This window comes from Anolis carolinensis, chromosome 6, assembly GCF_035594765.1.
Source record: "Anolis carolinensis isolate JA03-04 chromosome 6, rAnoCar3.1.pri, whole genome shotgun sequence".
Lineage (NCBI taxonomy): Eukaryota > Metazoa > Chordata > Lepidosauria > Squamata > Dactyloidae > Anolis > Anolis carolinensis.
This window is the reverse complement of record NC_085846.1, coordinates 98,652,859-98,665,485: the sequence shown is the minus strand read 5'-3', so window position 1 is coordinate 98,665,485 and position 12,627 is coordinate 98,652,859. Positions and strand designations below refer to the sequence as shown.

At 39.2% G+C, this 12,627-nt stretch overlaps 1 protein-coding gene across 1 annotated transcript in view; it reads left to right on the top strand.

The window, feature by feature from the left end:
* Positions 1-689: 689 nt before the first annotated feature.
* Positions 690-12,627, top strand: part of pip4k2a (phosphatidylinositol-5-phosphate 4-kinase type 2 alpha) — an 81,095-nt gene continuing 69,157 nt past the window's right edge. Inside the window, exon 1 of the mRNA XM_003222159.3 lies at positions 690-1,070. Within this exon, the coding sequence (XP_003222207.1) occupies positions 930-1,070 (141 nt within the window). The 5' untranslated portion in view covers positions 690-929. The remainder of the gene's footprint in view (positions 1,071-12,627) is intronic.

Genomic DNA, 12,627 nt, shown 5'->3' with positions numbered 1-12,627 from the left:
CACATCTATGTCAGGCATCCTCAGAGGTCCATACCTCACAACCATACAATCCATACCTCACAACCTCTGAGGATGCCTGCCATAGATGTGGGCAAAACGTCAGGAGAGAATACTTCTGGAACATGGCCACACAGCCCGAAAGACATACAACAACCCTAATGTAATATACTTTGAAACTGCATTATGTAGTCAGTGTAGATTCATATAAGAGTCATACAAATTGCAGTACATGATTCATATAATGCAGTAGATTTGTATAAATCTACATCATATGAATCTACACTGACCACATAATGCAGTTCGTATAAATCTACATTATATAACTCTACACTAACCACATAATGCAGTATCAAACTGGCAGTGTAGGTGAGGCCAGGAAAAAGAACAGTGCGGTGAGAGGGAGAGAGATAGGAACATTATTTTGTCACGCATGCTCAGAGCGAGGACGGGAATGTGGCCAGTGGGAACGGACTTCACATCCCCTTAGTGCGCATGCTCATACACTGTGGCAAGAAGAGAAAGTGTGTGGAAGACTTCACAGTCCTGGTGTGCATGCGTGTAAGAGGGACGAGGGAAGGGACGCGCATGCTCACAAAGAGCGAAGCCTTTCTCCGAGGCTTGGGTGGGTGAGTGGGCGGGGCGAGAAAAAGGGCTGGGAGGGGGGCGTGGCCTGCGCGGGGAGGGGGGCGGAGGCGGAGGCGGCGCGCGGGGCCATATTCGGCGCGCGGCGGCGCAGGCGGCCAGGCCAGGATGCGCTTGGTATTGTCCTGCAGTGGCAGAAGCAGCAGCAGCAGCAATTGCTGCGGCACCGAGACCAAGGCTGTCCTTTTGCCGCAATAGCGCCCGCCGTTCCCCTCAGAGCGGCGGCCCTCCTTCCTCCTCCTCCGCCTTCGCTTCCTCCTCCTCCGCCTTCGCTTCCTCCTCTCACCATGGCGGCCCCCGGCAACATCGTGTCCGTCATGGCGAGCAAGACCAAGACCAAGAAGAAACACTTCGTGGCCCAGAAAGTCAAGCTCTTCCGGGCCAGCGACCCGCTCCTCAGCGTCCTCATGTGGGGGGTGAACCACTCGGTAAGACGGGGAAGGAAGGAAGGAAGCAGGGCGGAAGGAAGGGCGGGCGGGCGGGAGGGTTGCTGAGGCAGAAGTAGAAGGGGAAAAGGGCCGCCTCAGTGGACCGCTCTCTTTAATGACAGATCGATGTCTTGGGGAATTCTTGAAGGGCGAGCCAGCACAGAGATGGTTTAATGTGGTTGAGGCTTGACAGGAATTGGTTTGGATTAGTAGGATCAAGAAAATCGTCGAAGAGACCCCCAGAGGCCATCCAGCCCACCCAACCCCGTTCAGCCCCCAAAACACTCCCCACAGATGGCCACCCAGCCTCTGCTTAAAAACCTCTATACCAGGGTTCGGCAAAAACTTCAGCCCTCCAGGTGTTTTGGACTTCCACAATTCCTGGTCCTGCTACGCCCCTCAAAACTGTTTATTATTCAGGCCATTGGTGTTTGTCTCGATGATGTTTTATGTTGTGTTATTTTGTGTGTTGCCTATTTTGTTTATTATGATGTGGTTTTTATGAATCCTATCCTATATTTTGGGAGCCCCGGTGGTAAAGTGCGTTAAAGCGCTGAGCTGCTGAACTTGCGGACCGAAAGATCCCAGGTTCAAACCCCGGGAGCGGAATGAGCGCCCACTGTTAGCCCCAGGTCCTGCCAACCTAGCAGTTCGAAAATATGAAAATGTAAGTAGATCAATAGGTACAGCTCTGGCGGGAAGGTAACGGTGCTCCATGGAGTCATGCCAGCCACATGACCTGGAGATGTCTATGGACAACGCCAGCTCTTTGGCTTAGAAATGGAGATGAGCACCAACCCCCAGAGTCGGTCACGACTGGACTTAACGTCAAGGGAAACCTTTACCTTACCTATCCTATATTTTAACTGTGTTGATCGGACTTATCCCCGTATGAGCCGCCCCGAGTCCCTTTGGGGAAATGGAGGCGGGATATAAAATAAAATTATTGTTATTGTTATTATTCACAGTTTGTCTTTTGCTTCAATTTACCCACTTCTGCCAGTTCTTCGTACCTCTGCAGACCCATCACAAGTTGAATATTGCTTATTTGAAATGCTTGGAATTAGAAGTGTTTTTGATCATTATTGCTGTTGTGAGTTTTCTGTGCTGTCTGACCATGTTCCAGAAGCATTCTCTCCTGGCGTTTCATCCACATCTATGGCATGCATCCTCAGAGGTTGTGAGGTCTGTTGGAAACTAGGCAAGTAGGGTTTATATATCTGTGGAAGGTCCAGGGTGGGGGAAAGAGCTCTTGTCTGTTTGAGGCAGATGTGAATGTTTCAACTGGCCATCTTGATTATCATTGAATAGCCTTGCAGGTTCAAGGTCTGGCTGCTTACTGCCTGGGGGAATCCTTTGTTGGGTTAGACAACTAACAACTACCATGTCAGAGTACACAGAGAACTCATTGAACTCCACAAGCATGTGGACAATTTCAACAGAAAGGAGGAAACCATGAAAATGAACAATCTGGCTACCAGTATTAAAAAACTCTAAAATCAGGAAAGTAAATAAAAAAACAATACTCTGAAAACTGAGGAATTCCAGACATGAATCAACCAGGGCCAGCTAACACTTCCAAACAAAGGATTTTCCCAGGCAGTAAGCAGCCAGACTTCAAAGCTGAAAGGGTTTGCAATGCTAATCAAGGTGGCCAATTGCCAGTAGGCTGTTAAGAATTGTGGGAGTTGAAGTCCACGTGGAGGGCCCAAGTTTGCCCAGGCCTGTATTAGAAGGTTTTTGTTATTTTGGAATCCCTCCATTAGCATATATCAGTGGTTCTCAACCTGTGGGTCACCAGGTGTTTTGGCCTACAACTCCCAGAAATCTCAGCCAGTTTATCAGCTGTTAGGATTTCTGAGAGTTGAAAGCCAAAACATCTGGGGACCCACAGGTTGAGAACCACTGGCATATATGGACAACATCTTAGAGATGGAACCCAACCAAGCCTAAAAACAAAATTTATTTTGTTGTATATGCTCTTTGAACACATAGCTTCAACATAATTTTATATGCTTTTTAAAATGCCTTTATTCATGAAACAAAGTTTTGTACATTGAAAGCAAAGGTGTCCCTGTGGATGATTTTGGAATTTAGAATACTTCCGATTCCAGATAAGGATGTTCAACCTGTACAAACTTGGACAAGTGGGTTGGCATTCCCACCATGCATACACTGATTTCCCCTCATTCTCCCCAACACATACCTTCTGCCCCATGTGTGCTTTCTTTTCTAGAGAGTTCTGGCTGATTATTGGGGGGTTCAGACATAAAGATGCTCCATCAAGGCACTTGTTAGTGTTGATGGATAAGAAAGGGCTGGTTAGTATTGATGGATAAGAAAAGAGTGTGGGTTGTGAGTATTTTGGAGTGGGATACATGTGCCCTTGGATACATAACTTCAGAGGCATGCGCCCTTGGGGTGGTAAAGCAGAAGAAGGTGAGCAGTATTCCCTCTTTCTTATGTTCCCCTTCCTTTCATGCTATGTTCCGTGAGTGCATTTTTCCTTTAGTGTTTAATGTTAGGAACTTGGTGATTGTTGAGTCTTGGTTATTAGCAGTGATGTCTAAATGGAGATGAAATATCCTTACATGTCAGACACAAACAATGCACAACAGAGATAGACTTTGCCAGTGAATACCTCCAAGCATCTGGCTGAAGGTATTCTACAGTTCTAAATGTGATAAACCTTAGTCGTATTATATAGCAAGCCCTTATCTTTACATCCTGTTGAGTGGTACTTCTCTCTCAGAGACAGTGGGGCTGAGTAACTACAACAAATGCAATTCTTAATAGGGTGACTGGCATACAGTTGACAGTGGGCAATACTAGATTAATGGAGGGAGCTGAGCATTTTACCCCAGAACTAATAGCTTTGCTGCTGTTCAGGTTGGATGCATTTTGCTGAGCAGTGGTTAAAAAAAACGCAAGCTGCAGAGCAGCTAGAATGTCTTTATCCTCGCAGGAAAACCCCATCTTTCCCACCAGCCTATAAAATAATGTATGTTGGATACCTCAAAGACAGAACATTTAATGTTATCTGAAATAAAATATTGCCGAAGTAGGAAAGCTGGGAGTGTGTTGCTCCCTTGAAATACTGCAGTGTCCTGGCCTTTAATGGTTAACAGCAGTTCATTTACCTGTGCAGTGTTAGATCTGATCAGACTAAAGGGAAAATAATTATGATAATTGGTTACTGCCTAGTTCTTGGTTGTTACAGAAGTGTATATTGTTATGGTTATAGCTGTGTATTTCAGGTTGGCACTGATTTATGCAATCCTAAGGGAAACATACCACAAGATTTGTTCAGAGGGTGCTTGTCTTTCCATCCTCTGAAGCTGAGAGAGTGTGACTTGCCTGAAGTCACGCAGTGGATTTCCATGAGATCTGCGCTGTGGTTTCCAAAGTTCTTAGTACAATGTCCAAACCACTATAGCCCACACTGACTGTGATGATGATGTATATTATGAAGTTGACTTGAGTGGTCAGGATTGGTTATTTGCCTTAAATTGTATGGCTTAAATATTTTGCAGTGAAAAATAATGATCTGTTAAGAAAGCTTATGTGTCTTAATTTGTTAAGTTTGCTTCAGGTGGTTAGACAACCAGTGCTTCATTTATGCAAGTGTACATCCAGACCAAATCTGCAGAGTTTGTCTTTAAAGTGGTTATACATTGTTGTAAGCCAATATGTGATTTGCAGGCAGACACATACACACACAAAAATTGCTTTGATGCAAGGGAATGTACTGTGGGAACTACATCTGTATCACAGTCTATGAACTTTTCATACTTGCACTTTGCACAAAAATGTGTGTTGGAAAAAAAGTTGCAAATAGTCTGCTTGGGCAGAAATCTTATGCTTTCTGGCTTCTGTCAATTACTGCAGTCAGTTTGTTAAAACATTGCATTTGTGAAGCCGTGTTAACTGCTTGCAAGTATCTCTGAGCAGAAGCTAAATCTGACTACGGTACTTTATAATCCTGAAAACATGACTGATTCATTAACCTCCTTGTGTGTCTAGAAAAGCTGTCAAACGCCTTGATATGTTATTGTTGCAACAATCCATTGAGGGAATATGTGAACAGTGTCCACTACTGTGTTATCTGTAAACCTTGTATGAAAATCCCCATTTGCATTCAGTGATAATAACTTATTTTGGGAGTTTAGTCGTGTATATAGCTTTACAACTGAGCAGAGTGATGTTGAACTATATCTGTGGTAGTGTTTGTGGTTTGGTGACTAATCTTCCTCTTCACTAAAAATAATACAGTATTATTTGTTCTCAGTTTTGTATGTTAGTGACTTCATTAATCTAGCCACTGCTTCTGAAGTCAAGTTAGTAATATTCTAATTTTTGAAATGGGTTGTACATGGAAGTAAAAAGTTGACTGTAGTGTTAATGGAAGGGAATAGGATACCAGCTTCAACTCATCACTGCTGTGTAAGTGGGATTCTTCCATTTACTCAAATATCACATGAATATCACTCTGCAGTCTATATATTACCAGAAAGCTGTAATAAGAGCTTCACATCAAAGGAATTCTGTTTTCTTTATGTCTGGCCTGAAGATAGTGAAGAAATATTGCATGTGGGTGTATTTTATGCAAAGAAGCCTTACTGGGGGCAGTATCCTACGATTCATACCCCCCCCCCCCATTCAAATGCTTCAGGCACAAGTTCTAGTAATCTAGGCTCATGTTTCTTTGTAGAATCTTGAATATTGTGCATTAGATCTAACACAACCTGATTATTGTGGAAAGGTGAATTGTTGACCCTCTTTTTCAGGTCATTTTTAACCTCTGATTGTTTACATCTTCAAGAGATAACACCTGAATTTATTTTTATCTCAGCATAATCTATCATGTAAGCAGACTTCTTTTGTTTACCACAGTAGCTAATGCCATAACTTACTGATAACCTCTTACTAATATTCTACAAATGTAGAATAATGTAACAGAACAAATTTTTGTCATGTCCAGTGAAAGTTCTTCGAGGGCAGGATATGATGAGCTGTAATTTTATTGCAAGACTGCATCCAAGCTTGCTGGCTTTATGTTTTGTACTGAAATAGCATATTTCTGGATTTTGGTATATTTTCAGTTCTTTCAACTAAACAATAGAAAATCATAGACTATTTGAATGTGTCAAGAACAGTTATGTTATTGGAAAAAGAAAACATTCAAAAGCTTGTTAAATTAATAATTCTTACTGATGTTTTAATGCTTCTCTTCGAGTTAAAAATCTTTTAAAATTTCGGTTGTTAAAGTGCAACGTATGGAACCCTGCGCAGACGGTCAGTCAATGCGACTTAAGCAATGTTGCAGTCATTGAATTCTTGACCGCAGAAGATGTCACTCCAAAGGAGATTCATCAGAGAATGCAAGCTCTTTATGGTGATTGTGTTGATGTGAGTACTGTGCGTCATTGGGCGAGTAAGTTTAAAGATGTTCAGGTGGGAACATCTGACTTGTGTGACAAAGAGTTGGACAGCCTGTGACAGCAACCACCAAGTTTCACAAGTAAAAGGTTGACAGATTGATTTGGAAATGTGAATAGTGGTAGTTAAAGAGCACATTCTAAGGATTATTTCTGCATTTGATTTATTAAAATATTCCCATCCAAACCCAAGTAATGAAGGTGGAGGCATTAATTTTCATTCAACCCTTGTAAGTGTTTGAAAATGCCAGTGATTAGAAAAATGAACAATAATTAGTGGATATTTCTGTGAGAGAAAGTATATATTGTTTAAGAATAAGTTAATCAATTTAGTTAGGAGGTCAATAATTTAAAAAAAATTAGGTTTGTCTTTTCAGTATATATGTAATGTGACTTAAGCTGTGACATATAAATTCCACTATAAAATTCTAATTAGGAAATACAGAACAGCTGTTGAGCATAAATGCAATATGATGATAGTCATAAAGTGATTCATATAGATAATTGAATGTCTTCTAGCTTTTAAAATGCAAATTCACTTTTTGTGTAATTCATTTAGGCGAGGTTTACTTGATTAGATAGCTGTTGCTGCTTAATAAATAAAAATGGCTGTTCAGTTATGTTAAATATTTTAATTATCATGTACATTGATATACATCCGATACAGTATGAGAGTACTAAAGAAAAAGGAAATGAAAAAGCCAAGAACTGCAAAATGTTTCTGAATATATATTAGTGTTGTTGCTGGTGAACTGCAGGGATACAAAGGTAATGAACTATTTAGGAATCGGAGCTAGGATTTTTATTGCTTTAATAATATTTATGGTATTTTGTTTATCCTAAAAGAGTAGACTCTCGGCCACAGGGAGAAGTTAAGCACTCTAAACATGGAGTTGCACTTTGGCCACCCCAGCATATGTTAGGAGCATGGTCCAATTGGGTCTTCTTTGCATTCCACAGATACAATAAAAATGTAAATGACATTGAGAGAAAACATTCTAAAAGTCATGCTCACAGGGTAGAATCTTACTATTCTGCCCCAACAGCAAATTTCTGATATTTTAAACCGTTATACTTCTTCCTGTAGAATGTAATGGGAAGAAGTGAGAAGAGTTATCCACAATTCCAATGAAGATAAGCATTTATTCTATTTAGAGGACATTAAATTCATTCCAGTTTTGGATAACATGAGGTATAACTCACCATATGCCTCGCTACAATCTTTCTTGATATCCTGCATTCCTTAAATCATTCATTCCATAACTTAAGAATCACTGTGTTATATTCAAATTCTACAAACCAGGCTCATTTTTATATATTGATAAATCTCCATATCTTTGAAAACTGCTCTTTAGTACTTAGTGTTTCTTTTTCAACATGACTTCTTTGGTTGGGGTTTGTTTGGGGGTTTTTTGGGAGTGGGAGTCTCAGAAGCTCTCAAAGGGTCTTCATCCAGAAATGTGCATGTCGATTTGACACAATGTATCAGCCTGATATAAACTGTGAATGTTGGTGATGGCTAATGAATAATCCAAGGAATCATATATATAACAGTGAGAAAGGCATGAATTTGATAATGTGAAATTCAAATATTTAACTCCCAAGTTTTTATATATTGATTTTAATCCATGTAATTCTCCTATTATCCATGTTGTTGGTGTCTGCTTACAGATCTCAACACTTAGAGTAAAATAGCTTGGTATAAAATCATATTAGCAACTTCAGTTTTAATGCTATTCTTAGTAGTTAATACACTGGATCTTTATCAACCTCCCTGTGGGTTTGGATACTTTTAACCTTGTATTTCTTTGTCCCATTTTGATTCTACTCGCCTACATAATTTTTTCTTCAAAAGTTTTCTTGGGAGAGTGTTTATTGTGGCACAAGTGGAATAATTTTGGAACAGTAGAGATCACAAGGTGCTGTTTATTCTCCCTGAAATGTTATATTGGTCAGTCTGATTACAAGAAAGTGATTCCATTTTGTGAGATTCCTGATTGAGGTTCCACTTCCATCCTTCTTCTCAGACACATCTTTCAGCAGGGTGTCCTTGTGTAGACACAAGCCACAGTTTTAAGAGTATATCTGTCTAGCGTTAATACGAAACAGCCCCTAGAACTATGTCATATGACACCAATGTCATTTCAATAAATACATGTAGCTAAAATGCCATTCCTGGGCTGTGATGCATTATTTGTTTATCTTGCATGAATTTACAATTTTTCTAGCAGTGACTGCTCCATTATTTTAAAAGAGGGTGAATATTTGCCTTAGTCTAGCTTCATGCTACAAAATAATTATCTTTAGAATAAAAACCCTTCTTCCATTTCTTTTCTTTCATCGTACTTCCACAGTACATTCATTTTTACATGCTAAACACTATACTGTATAGAAAAAATGCTACACAAATTGATTACATGCCTTCAAAGTTATACAAGAAATAACTACTTACTTTTTTGTATAGTAAGTACCATCTGCAATATGTTGGAAACAGATATCATTCAGATTCCAAATTGGCATAAATTTTAAAAACTGCTGAAATGCCCTGTGCAGACTAAGAAGCAAAATCTGTTTTTAACTGCTAGACTATAAACAGAGATGGGCATAGACATACAAGTTGAATAACCAATCTTATTTATTTACATACATTATATTCCATGTCCTCAACACAAATGCATACTTCCAGGATGACTAACAAAATTTAAGACAATAAAAATAGAAAACAAATAATTCACTTTCATAAAATTTACGCTGCCTAACTAGTTTAAAATTAAAGAATGTGCTCACATACATATGACTTAACTTAGTGGAGTTGTTGATAACAGGGTGACCAAGAGATCTAGGCCTCTCACTCATAGCATCACCAGAAGTTGAAGTTTACTTGACCATAGTTAATGACAACAACAGATTTAAATGATAATTTGTATTAATTAGGAAATGTGTTTCTGTCTTCAGGCTTCAGTTGTCCTGCAATGGCAGGCTTGCTAGGCATCCCGGATTTTAAGGGACAGTCCCTTATTTCCGTAAAATGTCCTGTGTCCTGGTAGGGGATCACTGGCCGGGATGTCCCGGGGCCTTCGCCAATGAGGGCCCCACCCCTTTGCTCCCTTCCTCACCTGGAAAACCCCAAAGTCCCTGTCCAAAAGTTATAAACTCAGGTTCATTAGATTTCAGAAGTCTCTGTATATTCTTATGACTTATTTCAGAAGTATCAATGCATTCATGGTTAGGGGATTCTCCATTAATTGTATACTTTACATTTTCATCTTCAATAGATTCAACATATCCTACTAAACAGTAACTGTACCTAAATAACATTGTACAACACATTGTACCTAAATAAATTGCACCTAAAGGGATAACTAGGGTTTTTCTTTCCTTAGGTTATCTGATATATTAATACATTTTCAAGTGTTAATCTGTTAGGATATTGGGTCTTACAGAATAGGCACTTCTACATAATTTTATACACTCTACAAGAAGCTTTATGATTCTTCCTACATGGAATTATTTTCTGTATGGAAAATTGCATGATGTTTTTACGTGGCCTTGATGAATTATTAGAATCTAAAGGGCAAGAAAATCCCAACATAACAAATCATTAATACTCAGTTGGCAAGACTGTCTGCCATAGTGTACTGGATTAAAACACTGAAAATTTAAATCTAGAGAAGATACAGAAAAAGCATACTGCCATCTGTTTTCATCTCCTCTTTTTTAGTGAGAAATATTGGCTTCTTCTATTGATCCCAAACAACCTGCTAGCATTTTGCATGAGTGTGTGTCCATCATACCTGTACCTAGTTTCTAAATGCTATAATGTTTTCTACTGTATCTTGAGATAAAAGGTTCTGCTTATACAGGGAGTTTGAAAAAGAACTCCCTTTTCACCATTTAAATTAAATATTTCTACTTTTGACATGATGACCCCATGAATTTCATTGGACTTTCTTGGGCAAGAAATGCTCTGCTCCGAGTTGGTTTTGCCAACTCCCTCTGAAATATAGTCTCCAACTCCTCATATACATTGGCTATCTCCCATCCAAGAACAAACCAGATCTGATCCTGTAGTGCTCAATTTATGCTTGTCTGGTAACCTTATTATATCATTCTGTCTGTCCCTGTTTTCTGAGATGTAGGCTCTTGGAGAGGATTGATTATGCTTTGCTTGTTAATTAGTTCACAGCTGCTGGCATTTGCTATTGCTAGTGTTTGCTTCGAGTGTACTTCCGAGAGCCAGGGCCACATTGAAAGGCTGTTATGGGAGATACTTATCCCTAAAACAATTCCTATGGAAGTCAGACAAGACTGGTAGCAACAGTAAGCATAACGCAGAATGAACAAGTTTCACTGAACCAAGTAGGACAGTACCACTTGTTTGTCAGTGCACTGTGCTCCCAGATTAGGATGATCATGGAGGTCTGGATATGCCATCATGCTTCGTTAGTAATTTTATAAATCCATATTTGCCATTCTTTCCTCCTCTATACATAAACAAGCACTTTAAGGTTTTGCAAAAATCTACATTATAACCAGGGAATTTAATTTGTTTACTGTAAATACAGTACATTTAAAAATGAAACTAATTCCAAAGGCCAAGGTTTTGCATGCCTATCACAAATAGAGTCCCAAACCTTCTACCTGGGGGAAAAACCTTGATGCAGATGGCTATTACATGTAAACATGAGCCTGTACCTTATATGCTTGGATTTTTGTTTTGCCAGAAGTACTCCAGGAGGAAAGTTAAATTATATTTTTAGAATATAGTCTGAGAGTCTCAGAGATTCGGTGGGTTGTATCATGTCTTAAGTTGATTGTATCTTCTCTTGGTGGGTTGTATCATATCCAGTATTATATTTTGCATTGAGTAAAATTAGGAAATGCACAGAACTGTCTGCTTCACCTTTTACCATGGTCTAGTGCCACTTAGAATATATTTTAGCCTTCTTTTATCCTGCTAGCATTTGTTCCCTTTCTTTCTCTGTTAGGCAATGGTTCTCAACCTGTGGATCCCCAGATGTTTTGGCCTTCAACTCTTAGAAATCTTAACAGCTGGTAAACTGGGAGTTGTAGGCCAAAACACCTGGGGACCCACAGGTTGAGAACCACTGTTATAAGGGAATGCATATCTATTTATCTTAAGAACATGATGAATGTATGCAGTTTCCTTTTTATGTTGTTAAAGTTCTGATAGCATTTTCATCAGTCTTTGCACTTTTCTTGTCCTGTGATGGCAGCCTTGGAATAAATCAGAATTCAAAGAAATAGCAATGAATATTAAACTTGGAAACACCAATTTCCATTCTCTTGGTGAGACTGGCAATGGAATAGTCATCTTAAAAGGAACTGCATTTGTTACCATACTTATAATTGCTCAGTTGCCCTTTGTAGTGTTGGACCTTGCAGAAGTTCTCTGTTTGACATATCTAATAGTACGTGGTCTTTAGAATCACACCCATAATTAATGGTGTTATCAACATGTCGGCTTTTGATGACATAGAATGCAGTAAAATAGATGGAGGCTATTTTAGATTAGAACTCATCTATGTTGCATTCTACACTCTTTGGAATATAGAACTATAACGAATTGGCAGATAAGTTGGCAATAACTTTTTCTACCTATATTTCATTGTTTAAGGAGTGTTGATGTAGGAACTGGAATATAAGCACTTTCACCTGGTATGTAGAAAAGCCATGAAACAGTAGATCCAAAGATGTCTTGAAGAACTGCTTACGGTAGGGAATAAAAATGAGCAACCTAAATACCACATATTTTCCCTTCCCTGGTTCCATATTCTCTTTACAAAATCATACACCTCATTCTTGGTTACTTATATAGCACTGTTAGACTACTCGGTGCAATTTGTTGTTTTGATATAGTACAGTGTATTAGAGAACATGTATTAGGATGGCTACCATGACTTGTTTGCAAATTCCTGTATAAGCCGACCCAATCAGCACCTCTAGGACAAATGTGTGGATAGAAGTTAAATTATGTGCTGGCATTTGCTGACTTTGAATAATCCATTGCAATGTTTATATATTTACTTTGATGTGAAAATATTTAGTTATGAATGTTTGTACAAATTAAACAGTTTAATGCTGAAATGAGACAGAAC